General features: G+C 33.1%; 1 protein-coding gene across 2 annotated transcripts; it reads left to right on the top strand.

Annotated features, from left to right (window-relative positions):
* The first annotated feature begins 11,563 nt into the window (after positions 1 to 11,563).
* Positions 11,564 to 16,460, top strand: LOC110690990 (transcription factor bHLH68-like). 2 transcript variants are annotated; one of them, XM_021867916.1, is made up of 9 exons: positions 11,564 to 12,114; positions 12,569 to 12,992; positions 13,193 to 13,273; positions 13,837 to 13,902; positions 14,321 to 14,386; positions 14,599 to 14,655; positions 15,137 to 15,181; positions 15,566 to 15,610; positions 16,036 to 16,460. In XM_021867916.1, the coding sequence occupies exons 1-9, from the start codon at positions 11,795 to 11,797 to the stop codon at positions 16,165 to 16,167; spliced, it is 1,236 nt and encodes a 411-aa protein (XP_021723608.1). In that variant the 5' UTR covers positions 11,564 to 11,794; the 3' UTR covers positions 16,168 to 16,460. The 2 variants fall into 2 exon arrangements, with proteins under 2 accessions (XP_021723608.1, XP_021723609.1); XM_021867917.1 differs by lacking the exon at positions 15,137 to 15,181.
* Positions 16,461 to 17,086: the final 626 nt, after the last annotated feature.

Below are 17,086 nucleotides of genomic sequence, written 5' to 3' on the forward strand. Positions count from 1 at the left end.
ATAAGTCGGGAGCTGAGCCTTAGATAGCGACGCTGAGAGCCTGGGGTATGCCTTGTTTTTGAGTTTGTCACAAACCCAAGATAATTATTTTTCTCCTAATTGAAGCTTGATGATTATTTCTAACTTTTGAATTTTGTTGATGTTGTAGAAGCTAGTCCCCGGGGTGTGCTTGATGAGAGGTATGCTATTCCAATCATAGGGATAGGCTAGGGACGGAGAAGTACATTATCCCCAATCTTGAGATAGATTGAGGGCTAAACGAGCCCCTTGTTATATATGTATGAGAGCTAGACTATCCCAACTTTTAGGATAGGCCGAGGAGAAGTACGTTATCCCAAATCTTTGAGATAGGTTGAGGGCTAAACGAGCCCCTTGTTATATATGTATGAGAGTTAGGCTATCCCAACTTTTAGGATAGGCCGAGGAAAAGTATGTTATCCCAAATCTTGAGATAGTTTGAGGGCTGAACGAGCCCCTTGTTATATATGCATGAGATCTAGACTATCCCCACTTTTAGGATAGGCCGAGGAGAAGTACGTTATCCCAAATCTTTGAGATAGGTTGAGGGCTAAACGAGCCCCTTTTTATATATGTATGAGAGCTAGGCTATCCTAACTTTTAGGATAGGCCGAGGAGAAGTATGTTATCCCAAATCTTGAGATAGTTTGAGGGCTAAACGAGCCCCTTGTTTTATATGTATGAGATGTAGGTTATCCCAACTTTTGGGATAGGCCGAGGGTTGAACGAACCCTAAGTTTTAGATGTATAATAGGTAGGCTATCCCAACTTTTGGGATAGGATGAGGGGCTAATGGAGCCCAAAGTTAAAGATGTATGAGAGCTGGGGTATCCCATCTTTTAGGATAGGCTGAGGGCTAAACGAGCCATTTGTTATTTAAGCGATTCGCCAGGACACTATCTCAAACATTGAGTATAAGCTAGCATCTTGCCCCAAACATTGGAACAAACTTGTTATTGATAATGTTAGTTAGCGACCCGGGGTGTCTTGTATGAAGGAAGGCCCGGTGCTTTTTGAGAAGATAATGAATTCCTAAGATAGAGCTTTAGGCAGCTATGTAGATAACCAACTCGAAAAATGAAAATGATGGACTATAAAAAGAAATATCTTCTAGTATAAGCTCTTATTGCCCCTAGGGCATCATTGTCATTTGAGAAGTTGCTCAGACACAACGTCTTAAGTCCGCATTCCAAGCATATCGGTTGCAGGCTCCACCTTGTAGATATTCATGATAGATGGGGAAGGATAGCTGAGGACCTTTCTATTTGGAACTTGTGAGTGGAAGACCCTCGAGTGAATGACCTCCTTGATCTTGTAAAGTTCATCTTCAAGAGGGATGCTTGCACCTTAGCATTACTCTTAGCTAGGCAAGTTAAGTCGGCTTGGCATGCCGAGGGCCTGATAGAAGCATATCCCTCGGCTAGGCATGTCGAGGGGATGATAGAAGCATAGCCCTCGGCTAGGCATGCCAAGGAGACAATAGAGGCATAGCCTTCGACAAGGCATGCCGAGGAGGTTGATAGAAGAATATATAGCCCCCGGCTAAGGATGCTGAGGAGATAATGGAAGCATAACCTTCAACGGGGGTTGAAAGAAGCATATCCCTAGGCTAGACATGCCGAGGAGATGGTAGAGGCATAGCCCTCGGCTAGGCATGCCGAGAAAGCCGAGGAGACGATAGAAGCATAACCCTCAACTAGGCATGCCGAGATGGTTAATAGAAGCATATCCCCCGACTAGGCATATCGAGGAGATGATAGCTAGAGGCATAGCCCTCGGCTAGGTATGCCGAGGCGGTTGACAGAAGCATGACTTCGGCTAGGTATGCTAAGGGAGTAGCCAGGCAAGCCGAGGGGATGTGCTGGCAGGCCGAGGGGGTAGCCAAGCAGGCCTAGGGGGTATGCTGGCAGGCCGAGGAGTAGTCAGGCAGGCCAAGAGGGTATGCTGGCAGGCCGAGGGGGTACCCAGGCAAGCCGAGGGGGTATGCTGATATGCCCAGGGGGTAGCCAGGCAGGCCGAGGGGGTATGCTGGCAGGCCAAGGGGGTACCCAGGCAAGCCGAGGGGGTATGCTGATATGCCCAGGGGGTAGCCAGGCAGGCCGAGGGGGTATGCTGGCAGGCCAAGGGGGTAGCCAGGCAAGCCGAGGGCCTTGATGTTCGGTGGGGCATGCCGAGAGCCTAATGTAGACTGGCTGGGGGCTCGGCTTGCCTATGATTCTTGAATTATTCATTTCATTTGAGTGAGTTGTAAAATGATGAGAGCTTAGCTTGTATAAGGGTTTGCCTCTAATATTTTCCTCGACTTCATGCTTATGCCAAACTGAGAGATTCGGAGCTTTTCTAGTAGCATCTTGATATGTGCTGCGGGGACGCCTAGTGTTCACCATGACTTTTTGTTAGTTATCCCCACAGACGGCGCCACCTGTTTCTGGAAACAGAATGCTCTTGGGAGTCTTAGGGTAGTAAGGGTAATCAAGATGTCCTAGAACTATGTCCAATGTATGTCCGAATTTCCCTCAGCTATGCCTTGCTGTCCGAGAGCTAGGCCTGCAAAAGAGAAAGAAGGTTAACTGCCCCGGGGGTGTGACCCGGGAAAGCCCCTCCGATGCTTAAGTCAGCGAATGTACTTTCTAGTGAGAGAAAGTAGAGAGAGAAGGAGTACTTTAGAGAGAGAAAGTAGAGAGAGAAGGTTAGAGAATTAGAAAAAAGTTACCATCATCAATGATTGGAGAGCTATTTATAGATGTACTTTCAGGTGACAAAAGTTGTACTTAATTAATTGGACAGATTAGGGGTAAATTCGTACTTTGCTCTGACTAATGATGGGCTGGATCATGGAGGGGTATTTTCGTAATTCCAGGTCACTGGGTTTAGGACAATGGACTATGCCCAAACAGTTATAAACTTATTATTAATTAAATCTTACAAAATATAAGTGAGTAGAAAAAAAAAAACCCGAAAAGATTACATGGTTAATGATATGCCACCTATATGCTATGATAAGGAAGTGGATTTTATACTGTAATCTCTATCCGTTGACTTTTAATTCTTGTATTTTAACCATATCCACTTTTTTCACATGGTGCCAAACTTCCAAGATTTTAAAATTAGAAAAGAAGGCAATAATCAAATTTAAAGATTTTGGTATAGCAAATAACAATTGCTTGAGTGGGAGAAAAACATTAAATATAAAGTGGGATTTTAATCAAACTTTAATATAATAAAAACTTTAATAATGTAAGTAACAGGACAAAACAAATAGAGTAGTAGATTAGAAGGAGGAGGCATGATGTTGTTGTGGGTCATAGGGATTAGTATTTTAGTTAGACTTGTATGTGATGGGAAAAGAAGCTTGATTATTCTTTTGCGTATTATAGAAAATGATAGATGAATTAAAGTATAATGATTTAGTGAGATATGCTCTTCATTGTTCATTGACTAGAATATTCTTCTAAGAAAAAATTGTATGGACTATGGAGGAGAGAATTTTGGTTGATAAATTACATAGTACTACTACTCTTGAAATTTTTGTTTAAAAAAATTATGGTAAGTTGAAGAGCATTAATTGGTTTGATTTCATGTAAAATAAAAATTTAGATGTATTTATCAAAAATGCTTGGAACATATTCTTTCTTTTATATAGTATTACAATAGGGTAACGTATTGGTAAGACTCCGTGGGTAGTAGGGGATGATCAATTTTTCATAGATATTGCAATTTAACCTTTGAAAAAGGATTAAAATTACTTTTATGTGATCTTTTCCATGCTCAACAATGATTATTGATAAACCATTGATCAAATCAGCGAAATTCATCAATTCAGTTTGAAAATCGAACCAGTTCATCAACTTATTCTCTCTTTTATTTCATAACATTTTTGCACATGTAAGTTGTCTCGCATTATATTAAAGAAGAGGAGATATATCAATTCAATCAAGTATATATTTAGGCTAAAAAGAGTTTTCATTTTCAATTGAGTTTGGATGAAAACTCAAACTTTTAGCACTTGTAAAGTTGTACGTAATTAAATAAGTAATCAACAATTTAATCACTTCCTTTGTTTTACTTTAATAAGAAAATGTACAATATAATCGAGCTTAATTTACCATTAAGCTAAGCCTTGCTAAGAAAAACAACTGTAAAGTTTCGTTGACTATTGAAAAAAACCAACTGTAAAGTTTTAATAAAAAGAGAGAAAAGGGGAACAACTCTAATTAAAGTAGTTTTTAGTTCATCAAAATTAACATAAACTCGCAATTATGGCCCGCCCATCCTAAATATTAGAATTTTAATTGCGTTAGTTAGAATAGAGTCCTTAATAAAGACAATATGTAGAAATGATTAGCCTTGTCATTTGTAAATTACTAATACTAAATCATGCTGATAATTGGATAAGGATAATATAATTATGCATCCGTTTTTCTTTTCTTCATTTTAGGGCATCTTCTGATTTACTGAACTGAACTATGCTGAATTGAACTGAACCGAACTGATTGGAGCTAAACTGAACTGAATACAGCTAAAATGAATTGTTTATGCGAGAAGGAAATTAGGAACCGGACTAATTAGAGCTGAACTGAACTGAAATTAAGCTAAAGAAAACAGACTCTTGGTTAATTTACTTTGGGTTTTTCTTAATTTCTTTTTTAATTTTAATATGATAACTCGTCTAAAACAACCATACGTAAGTTACATATGTAATAGATTTATTTTACGATCGTTCGTTTAATCTCATAAAAGCCAAAAAGTTCAATATTTTCCGTTGAAGTACACTTACCATATTATTTTAAAAAACAAATTAACAGTTAACGTCCTTTAAAAGAAACGAAAAAAAGTGGGGTTGTGTCGGAGGTGGTGGACTGGCCGGTGGTGGTTGTTCAATACTACACATCATAAGGGGCAATTATTTTCCCGTAAATTTGTAAATGTTTTAATTTACTTTGTGGTCATGATCTATTCACTTGTTTTTTTTTTTTGAAAACCATGATCTATTCACTTGTAACATCTCCAAAACCGTGCAAAATTGTACAACAACCTACATGAAGTAGCTTGCTTGTCAACTACAAAAACGACATCCTGCCCAATAGATTAAACTTAAATGTACAACAACTTTTTCTTACATCATAATTTTGTAGTAGAAGTAGATGTGTGTGTCAAACAATTAGCATGGCCTACTTCATTGTTTATTTATAGTTGTCCACTCTTTATATCTTCATATACTTTATGACTAAAACGCTCCCAAGCAATCAATACATGCATAGTATGATAGTACCAAGCAATAAGGTTTGGCCTATTGGTAATGTTTGATCTCCTGACTTGAAAGTCGTGGGATTGATTTTATTATGGGCTTTATAAACAAGTCTGACTTATAAAGTTGAATTAGTATTGATTATTTACTCGTTCACTTGTAAAGTTCAATTAGCATTGATCTAGCTTAGGTGTCTGTTAAATATATATGATCCTTTTTTATAGAGATTTCAAAATTCTAAAATATATAGTATTCTTAAAAGTCTATCAGTCAATCAATTAATATAACAATACAGCAATACATTTGTTTACTTGTTCATTTTTCTATCTAGTTTTTCACTTGAGAGATTATATAAGGGCTATTTGAAATAATAATGTATTGTAACAATGAGCTTAATTAATCATTCCACGTTACATAGAAGTCAAACAATTTGTGAAATATACTTTCAAGACAAGATTATGTTTTTACATTTGTTGTGAATTTAAAGTCGATTAACATGTTGTATACAATACGCTTTTTAATTAAAAGTAAAATTTTGTACTTCTTTCGTGCAGTATTTCGTGCTTGAATTTGACAAGTGTTATGCTTAGAATGTTACCACGATTGCAATTTTTTTTTTTGCTATACTAGACCTTAATTAGAACAATCTTAGTTAATAATTCCAATTACCCGTCTTTGGGATCTTGATGATAGAGAATAATAGATAAGAATTAGGGAATGTTTGAAGGCATATATTATTAGAATCTAGGAATCCAATGCTAAGCATGAACCCAAATTCGAACAAATTAAGACCTCGTTAAATGGATTAATATTCTGATTTAGGGAAACGACAGAAGATGCATCAAAATATGTCAATTTGCACTCCCTTAATTAATTACATAAATTCACACTCAATAGTAGTAATTAATAATTCTTAATTAATAATTAAATTGCGTAGGACGGCAATTGCATGATAACGATGGTCGTGCTTACTCACTCCGATACAATTATACTTGTGTCAAAACTGTCACATCATATTTGGAATGGTTTATATTGATTGGACATGAATAAACGAAATCAGGAGACAAGTAAATAAGGAGTGTTTTTGTTTGTGATTTATTGTTCTATCACTTCTATGTTAAATTGTTAACCCGTAATATTCACCGTAGTATTACTAAATTGAAATTATATTTACAACTAAAATAATTATATATATATGTACAACAGTACAAGTATAATACATAAGTTTTTATATGTGATTAATCACACATTCACACCATTAGTTGTTGGTGTGACCACTTCACATTTAACTATGTTGCGATTAATTGAGTTATAGAGGTTATGACGATAAATAAATGAGGTTATTTTGGTGGATGGAGGTTACTCATATGAAAAATGAGATCACTCTAAAAAAAAAGGCAACTATTTTTAATTCAAAACAAAAGAAGAGAGATTCACAAACAAACAAATGGGAAAACTTTTTTTAGTTAATTGATGTTAACGATGATATGATAAATTAGAGTTACTCTTATGAATATAATGAGATTTTTCTGTTCTTGTAAAATAAGCGAGATTACTCATACAAATAAATTAAAAGTTATTTATATAAATACACACTACAAAAAAATGTCCATATAGAAACAGAATTCTAGCGATGGAATTTTATCCGTTTCTAAATTAGAGACGGAATCAAAAAATCCGTCTCTAAATTAATTTAGAGACGGAATTTAAAAATCCGTTTCTAAATTAGAGACGGAATTAAAAATTCCGTCGCTAAATTAGCAATGGAATTAAAAATTTCGTCGCTAAATTAGCAACGGAATTGAAAATCCGTCTCTAAATTAGAAACGAATTTTTTTTTTTCCGTTGCTAAATTAGCAACGAATTTATTTTCCGTTGCTGAATCTAGCAACGGATTTATTTTCCGTTGCTAAATTTAGAGACGGATTTTTTTCCCGTTGCTATGTTAGCAACGGATTTTTTTTTTCCGTTGCTAAGTTAGAGACGGATTTTTTTTTTTCCGTTGCTAATATGAGCGAAGGATTTTTGATTCCGTCTCTAGATAATTTTTGAAACTAATTATTTAAAATATTACATACATTAGATACGAATTATGTAAGTTAAATTCATCTCTAAACTAGAAACGGATTTTCAATCCGTCTCTAAACTAGAAACAAATTTTTAAATCCGTCTCTAAATTAGAGACGGATTTGAAAATCCGTTTCTACATTAGAGACGGATTTTAAATTCCGTTTCTAAACTAGAGACGGATTTTAAATTCCGTCTCTAATATTTCTTTCATTTATTATCAATTATGTGCGTAAAAGTTAACAAATAATATTTGGTATAGTTGGTACGAGTTTCACTATTTGACATTGAGGTCACGGGTTCGACTCCTACTAACACCAATATTGCGGTTGGAGATTCAAGAAAAGTCGAGTCGGGTTGACTTGAGTGAGGTCAACCCAAATAGCAGCTCTTTTTTGGATTCAAAAGCAACAAATTTTTTTAATCCGTTGCTAAAGCTAGCGACAGATTTATTTTTCCGTTGCTAAATCCAGCGACGGATTTATTTTTTCCGTTGCTAAATCCAGCAACGGATTTTTTTTTCCATTGCTAAGTCCAGCGACGTATTTTTTTTTTCCGTCTCTAAATTCATTTAGCGACAAGGTTTTTACCAACGGAGTGATTCCGTTGATATATCCGTAGCTAGCTATGTCCAGCGACGGATTTTTAGCAATTAGCAACGGATTTCACCTGTTGCTAAAAGACCAAATTTTTGTAGTGACATGAGGTTAAAATGTTACACCATGTGACTAAGGGTCTGTTTTCATACGATTATTTTCAGTTCAGTTCAGCTCTAATAAGTTCAGTTCAGTTCAGCTCCTAATTTCCTTCACTTATAAAATATTTATTTCAGTTTAGTTTAGTTCAACTCTAATAAGTTCAGTTCAGTTCAGTTCAACTTTAATAAGTTCAGTTCAATTTAGTTCAGCTCATTTCAGTCAATAAAAACAGGCGCATGCCCTAACTACCTACAAACTTGTTGTAAGTTATACTGGACCAATCCTCGAGTTTACAAGCAAGTTCGATGTAAATAATATTATTGTCATATTATCATGTCTATCGTTGCTAAGCTTTGACTCAGGCCCATCCCGACTCACATGTTTAGGAGGTCAAAATCATGTTGTATGCTCCATACATTTTGTGCCACTTGATTTTCATACCTCATACACGTTTTAAATCATGAATATGTAAATTGAGACGAAAGGAGTACTTATTACCCTTAGAGATCGGCATATAAAATTAGTCCTTTCAAGATATTCAATGAATTAAAAGAGAGCAATATAAAGGAAGGAATATAAAGAAGTGAATAAGGACAAGAGAGTAATGTTTGTCCTAAGGTAGGATACTATTGAGAAATTGCCAAAAAAGGGGCTCATAAATTACAAAAGTGAGAGAGAGAGAAGATATACTAGTAGTTTATGTGTAGCATAGTAAAAAAGAAAATAAAAATATAAAAAACTTTACTATATAAAACGACACAGCGCCCCCGACAAAGATTTTGGCAGTACGGACCATAACCATCCATGTATTCTTCCCCTAAAATATTACTCTTAAAATAATTTTATAAATGAATTAAATACTCTTTTGATTAAGTCATCAAATGCAATATTATACTAATTATTATTCCATAATATTGTACTCAATGTAAGGGAGGCTCAAGATTTAAGAAATTTGTTTGCTAGTTTGTTTTCACATTAATTAATATGACTCAAAATTCCTTCTAAAGGAATATATGTCGTGTTGGTATAATAACCAACCGATAACTATAATAGGAGGAGAATGATTCTATTTTAATTTATGCATTCCTCACTTGTATTTTTATAGATTGCAAAATACTCTATCAGATGGGGCATTGCTCTCTTTATCGTCAAATGTTCTTCTTATTTGAACGGTGGTTATGTTACAAACAAGTTAAAAAAATTATAGCTTTATAAGAATGACTAACATTTTACATATTTTCACTATAATAACTAATAGTAGTTAGCTCAGTTTGAATGTCAAATAATCCAATATAAGAAATGTTACTATATTAAATAACTAATCATATAATGTGATTTAAATAGATAAGTATGCTAAACTAGTTTAAGCTTCGTCTATGATGAGATTCAATTCTATGGAAAAATTTGTTAATTTTTTTGCCTATTAGATCAATTAGTAACAAATTCAAAGACGTTTTGGGGGTAATGACTATTATAATTTAAGGTAGTAGTGTATTCAACCTCTAATAAAATTAAGTTAAAGGTTACTAACATATATGACAATATTTACAATCTACTAGTTTAAGGCCATGCATGCATGCTCAATTCAATCACACTAGCTAGTAGTAAGTGTTAGTTAGCCATGCATGCATGTTCAATTCAATCACACTAACTAGTAGTTGTAATCTTGTAGTACGTATTAGTTAGCCATTGAGGACTTATTAATTAAGGTCGATGCAAGTTAGCTATTGGAGTACGTACATGTACAATATAAGTGCTCTACAAAACTAATTAATTATGAAGTTGAAACAGTAGTTAAAAAAAAAAAGGTAGAAAATATATATGAGGAAAGAAAACCAAAAGATTAAATAATTCAAGTGAAAAGACGGTATTGACCTTGGAAACCATTGATAAAAGACATAATTTTGAAGGAGATTTTAGTCATAATCTTAATTAAGCATAGTATAACTATATATAAACCATGTAATTAGTTAGAATGGAAAGTTTGTATTGTAGCCAAAGCATGAGTGGAAGTTATCAGTTAACGAGTAAAATAAAGAGTATGTATGTATGTATGTATGTATGTATGTATGTATGTATGTATGTATGTAATGTCTCTTGGAAACTGTATCATTCTCTTTTGTCATGCATCTCAAGACCTAAGATAGATTATACATGACCAAACAATTTTGACTCCCTTGAAATAAGCTAATTGCTTCATTGTTTTCACTGATTCACGGGGTCTTGGTTCGTCTTCACATGTTCAAGATCTGTTCTTTCCTAGTATAATCTTGTTTAGGGGGACAAATTGGAGTTTATCATATATTCACATCAACATACTTACAGAGTTACTGTAAACGTCAGATATATTAGTAGTTAGTTGATGTGCGTGAGGAGATATATAATACCTAAAATTTAGAATCGAATTTTATTTATAGCATTTTGTTATGATCTTGTGACTAATTCCACTTAAAAAAAACCTACTCGGTATTCATTTAAGCATATCATGGCTAATCGCTGAAATAAGGGCATGTTCACGTTTACTGAACTGAGCTGAGTTGAACTGAACTAAACTGATTGCGCGCAGCTGAACTGAACTGAACTGATTGAAGCTGAAATGAACTGAAATGAATATTATATGAGAGAAGGAATTTAGGAGCTGAATTGAACTAAATTGATTGGAGTTGAACTGAACTGAACTGAACTGAAATTAAGTAAATGTGAACAGACCCTAAGAAGGTTTTGTTCATTATAATTGTAATAAAAAAAAATTGAAAGTAATGTTTACAATGAGATAAGAGTCCCTATATTTCCCTTTGCACTTTTTTTTTTGAATTCTTTGATAATACTCCGTACAAATTTGTGTATGATATAATTTAGTTATATATATGCATTATTATTATTATTATTATTATTATTATTATTATTATTATTATTATTATTCATTTAGAAAAAAACTAAGGGCTATAATCCCAAATCCCCTTTTCACCAATATGTCATCATGAGGACATTTAAATTCATAGTTTTTATTACATAATACAAAGTATAACAAATAAAACAATAGGGAGTAATAATTAGTACTTCGTGTAACAAATACAAAAAAAATAACCTTTACTCGTATTAAAATATCAACTTTTGTCGAACATAAATTAATTATACTCCTTATATAGTCCACAATTCCACCAAGGATAAATACATGATACATAGCTAGAGTTTACTCTCATTGACTACATCAAAGTCCTTTATTAAATTTTCTTCCACCCCTTCTTTTAATTTATGTCCTTTTTGATGATAGTATTTGACGAGAAATTCCTACCTCCTTACTATACTCCTTTTTTCACCAAACTTTTTCAATTTTTTTAGATGTTTCAACCCCACTTTTTTAGATAAAAGCAAAAGCCTAAAAAGAGAGAAATTGAAAAAAAAAAGGCAATTAGGGACTAGTCCCCTTCTCCATCCTCTCCCCCCCCCCCCTCTCCCAATTTTCATTATTTAAAAAAAAAGAATTAAAAAGAAAAACCCTTATTAATAACAAAAATATATATAAAAAGAAACACAAAGCTATTAAAAAAGAAAGAGAGATATATAATTGAAACTCCATGATTCAAAAAATAAACATTATGCCTTGGGTTTTGCTCCCTATTTAGCTTATTACTACTATTTCTACTCACATATTAATAAGCAAAATTAAAAGCAACCCAAATCAAATCCTCTTGAAAAGTTTCTACAAAAGCCCTCTCTTGGACCTTCAACCACCCAAAAACTCTAAAAAAAAACACACACCATGAATAGGGGTGTTTTGCAAAACTCTCCGGTGCAACAAATGATGGCAGCCGGAAATCCAAGCTGGTGGCCTAACATTAACAATTTGATGAGGCCTCCCATTTTATCTCATCAACCACTCCTTTCGTCGCCTTCTTCGTTCATATCTCCGCCCCTGAATAATAGTAACAACAACGATGAGGACAACACTAACAATGTTTTCCAAGCTCAATATAATAATACTATGAATTCCTCTTCTTCTTGGCTTGGTGATCATCCTACCAACAACAACAACAACCATCATGAGCATCAACTTCCTGAGTCTTGGAGCCAACTCCTCTTGTAATTATACATACTCACCTCTTTTTTCCTTCTTTTTTTTAATCGATCTATTTATCTATCTATCTATCTATCTGTATGTTTGTTTCTGTATCTACCTTTTAATCCGTTCCTCCTAACTACTATGATATGTACATACACGCGAGCACACACATACACACATACAAAACCAAACTATAATCCCTTGTATCTTTAAAATGAGTGATTTATTATCTATGCATGTCTCAAGATTATTGTATAGTTAATTCCCTAACTAGGTTTTCATTCATTCCTACAATTTAATACGGTAAGATAATTTATATGTTTTTTTTTTTAATATTATTGTCTCTAGATATATAGATCAGATCTAGCCTTGATGAAATTTAAGTATATGTAATTATTTCACAATACACATAACCTAATTATTAGATGTTTCATTTTATATAATTAATCACTTAATATGTATATATTTGTGTAGGGGTGGAGTATTCTTAGAAGAAGAAGCAAAAAAAATGGAGACAAATAATTGGGAAGAACAAGTTGTGCTTCAACAACAAAATCATCATCATCATCCTCATCTTGTAGATGTGAAGCAAGAAAGCTCAGTAAATAGTTATAATAGTAATAACAATAACAATAATAATAATAATGTTTATAATGATCAAGAATTTCAGCTAGCAGCAGCTAAAGCAGCAAATTGGTCTCATCATCATCATGCTCAACTCAATAATATTCCTGTTTCTTCTCCTCAATCTTGTGTTACCTCTTTTAGTACTAGTAGCAACAATAACACCACCACCAACAACAACAACAACTTGTTGGATTTCGCCTCGTCGATTTCTAGTGACAATCTTCACTCTAGACACCCTCCTCCTCCTCCTGCCCCCGATCGCTCCACCGAGGTAAGAAAAAAAAATTATTTTCATTTTCATCTAATTTTTAAAAAAAATTTCTAGAAATTATTGGTTTACTATATTTATTTTATTTTTCTTAATGATGGGTGGTGCGAATCAGACTCACTTAAGAATTAATAATTAATTTATTATTATGTATACTCGTACATGAATTATAATTTTTTTTTTATATATTCGGGTGTGTGTAGTGTAACAGCAATGCTAGTGGTGGGGCGGCAGCAAAGAAAGCCAAGGTTCAACCTTCTACAACTCCATCGACTGCTTTCAAGGTAAATAAAATGTAATTGTATGACAAAATTAAAACAAGCAAGAATATAATTTTTGGTTATCTCACTATCACTGAATTTTTCTCCCTCCAAATCTTTTCTTCCTCACAAAAACACAAGTATAAAGGCACAAAAACACATGTAAATACATACCTACTTTGTGTAACATCTCTTGTCTTTCTCATATGTCTTTTTTTTCCAAGGATCATTATTCTTTCTTTCTTAACCCTATCTACGTACCTATCATCTCTATTCTCGTCCATAGATGAAGATATAGCATTAAGGGTAGATAATATCCGGTTATACCGTATATTTTTAATTAATAATTCTTGTGTGAGACGGTTGTATAATAACATATATATACCCTGCATAATACAAGGGTTACTTTCATGATTAACTTGTAAACGGAATGAGATTGTTTCTTTCATACGAAATTAAGAAATTTGCCCTTTGTTTGAATGACCCTTTTTATCAAAAAAATCTTGAATTAATTAATTAAAATTCATGTATGTTTATTCTAACTTTATTATATGATTTAATTTTATTTTTTAATATTGGAAAATCAGGTGAGGAAGGAGAAATTAGGAGATAGAATAACTGCCCTTCATCAGCTTGTCTCACCTTTTGGAAAGGTAATCCATGATTACTCATCATCTACTATTATTAGTCAAGTATAATTACTAATTAAGCACCATTATTATTATACATAGCTTTGAGTTAGCAAGCTAAATAAGCAAACTAACAATTATAACATGCAAACTTCTTTTTATCTAGGCATCATAATAATAAAGTGTACCTTTTTTTTCCACACATGAAACCTTAATCAATTATTTTCTTTCCAATTTTCGGCTTATTAATATGTTTTACACCTAAAACTCATTTGATTAACGTACATAGCATTAATTTGCAATTAAAATAGAACGGAAGAAGTATTGTATGGAAATATAATTCTTTTTTTTTTTGTAAAATTGCATGAATAAAATGAAAAAATATGAATCTTGTGATAAAAGTATAACTCTTTTTTTTCTTCCTTAATTTTTTTTTCTACAGACTGACACAGCATCTGTCTTGTTAGAAGCCATTGGCTACATTAGATTCCTTCAGAGTCAAATTGAGGTAAGAATGAAGAAAAAAAATAAAAAGATTCAATAAATTTATGCATAAACTGTGTACATTATACTTTATACTTTTGTTTTTAACTAAATTAACAGATTATGCTATTGTTTATTTTATTATTAATGTAAAAACATACAAAAAAGTTGCATTTCTCAAAACATTCTTTTGAACATATGGTCATATAAAATTCGCCCCCCCCTCGAATTGTGCAGGCCCTCAGTCTTCCATACCTAAACACTGGAGCAGGAAACAAGATGCAGCCTCACCCTGTAAGAATCAATTCATTTACTTTTCAATATTTAAAAAGACTTTATAGATTCGCGAATGTTAACTAGTTTAATTGCATAATTCACAAGAAACTGGTAATCGAAACTCTCTTTTGTATTCTTTTATTTTTAAATATCACCTTCAATTGACTCGAAAAATATCAAATTTAGGTTATATTCTAGTAATAGTCCAAGTGACACCTTATGCCTTAGAATACTCTTATGAGTAGATGAGTCGAACACATCTACACGTATAATTAAGTCTCATGTCACTAGAATTTATGATGAAATTCGACCTCTGTTCAAAGTTGAGTTTGATTAATCATTTATGTAATTAGGAAAAATGCGAAAGTTCAAATTATGTAAAAAATAATAATAGTAATAACAACATCCATACAATATTATTATTATTTTTTATAAAAAAAAATTGATAATTTTCTAAGAAGATTAAAAAATGATGGTGTGATAATGCTTGAATTTGTAGATTCAAGGGGAGAGGAAGTGTATATTTCCTGAAGACCCTGGTCAGGTAAAGCTTTATTGGATCCATGACCCCTCTTTTTAAGGGCATGTACCAAACTTTGGGTTTTGAAAAATAATTGATTTTCAAAATAAAGCTGTCACTTTTTTCATTAACTTTATTTTGTTTTGTTATTCTTTTAAGAAACAAAATTTTAAAAATTACTAATGAGAAAATAAAAAAAGGAATTGGTTTCCAAAAGATTAAAAATTTAGCAGCTTTCCTTAGATTATAAAAAAAGTTTAGCAATAAATTAAAGCAGTGATTATTGAAGAATAATGATCAAAGTTCCTTTTTTATTATAATTGTATTTGACTCCTCTTAAAAAGCTGATTAATTAGTGTAGAAGATGCTGATGCCTTTATTCATGTATGTTTCAATCTTTTGCTACAGCTCTTGAATGACAATTCCTTGAAGAGAAAAGGAGGTCCTGATCAGGTAACTATTGCCTTTACATTTTAACAAGCACCCATGAGGAATCAAACTTGCTTTTACATTTTATCGAGTCTATTGGGGTACACTTAGAGTTAGGTGTATATAACATCGATAATATTATGTACCAATAATAACACATCTATTGGTACTTGTATTAAAAAAATTATTACGTACAGATAATATGAAATAAGAAAAGTTAGTTGGTTGGACAAATAACTTGTACAAAGTACGAGTACTTACCAATCTATGCATGTGATTGATTGTGTGCAAGAGTAGGTTTTCCTATAATTAATTTTTGTGTTTGCCTGATTTTTTATCAGGTGTATACAAAATATATCCTTAATCTATGACAAATATTATCGTACTATAATACCTTATAAGAAAACGAGTATGTGTATACTAATTTGAATTTATTTTGATATAAATAGGATTCATATGAAGAGGCAAAGGACTTGAGGAGTAGAGGGCTATGTTTAGTTCCAGTGTCATGCACATTGCATGTGGGAAGTGAAAATAGAGCTGATTATTGGGCTCCGGCACTCGGTGGCGGTTTCCGGTAGATGGGACCGGGGTTAGGGATCTAGTACGTGCATCAACGGCACACCGAAGCTTCAATTGAAACGATATAACATCATTAGCAGTCAATCTGCCCCCAACAATATCTTCCTATATGAAGAAAACAAGGTTGATTGCTCCTGATGCTATGTTCTATTTCTCTTGTATTGCATTTAAGTGTGCTGTAAATTTAATTTAGATTTAAGATTTCAAGCTAGTGTTTTTTTAATCTAGTTTTAACAATAAGCTACTACTTTAATCAACATTGTTCAATTTATTTTAGTACGTTCTCAATATATATTTTGAATGGATATTTCATCATGTGCATGCAACTATCAACATGATGAGAGTGAGGGATAGCTTAAGTGGTTAGAGCTTTCCTCGCAATTTCAAGAGGTCCTGGGATCGATTTTCACCCTCGCCCAGTCGCTCTTGTGGCTTTCTAAACATAAAAAAAAATTGTCCACATGATCATTGCCCAGACTCCTTCTAGGTTTCTGGTTGCCCAAACCCGGCCAGGTGCAAACACTACAGCACTCATCGGCCCAACAAAGTAGCAGTTCAACAATAAGACTCAGCCCACTATATTATCATAGGCCAATTCTCACCTTTCCGAATTCTCCGACCCAAACACTCCCCATCGTATGCACCACGCCGTATAAAATGAATATTTAGTAAAAAAATATGAACATTTTAAAAAAAAAAATAATAAATAAACACATTAAAAAAATTAAACGTTTAATACTGAAGGTAGATAATATATTGCAGTATTAAAACCCCTGTTTATTTAGGGTTTGATACAATAGGCATGAATGAGCTAGAGGAGCTGCATTTCACTATTGTTTGAAGTCCTAGAAAATTTTTTGTCCATCAAAAGAAACTTAGTGCAAATCAGGGGTAGGGAATCTAGGGATGTTAAATTAC

The sequence above is a fragment of the Chenopodium quinoa genome, unplaced genomic scaffold, assembly GCF_001683475.1.
Source record: "Chenopodium quinoa cultivar QQ74 unplaced genomic scaffold, ASM168347v1, whole genome shotgun sequence".
In the NCBI taxonomy this organism is placed as follows: domain Eukaryota; kingdom Viridiplantae; phylum Streptophyta; class Magnoliopsida; order Caryophyllales; family Amaranthaceae; genus Chenopodium; species Chenopodium quinoa.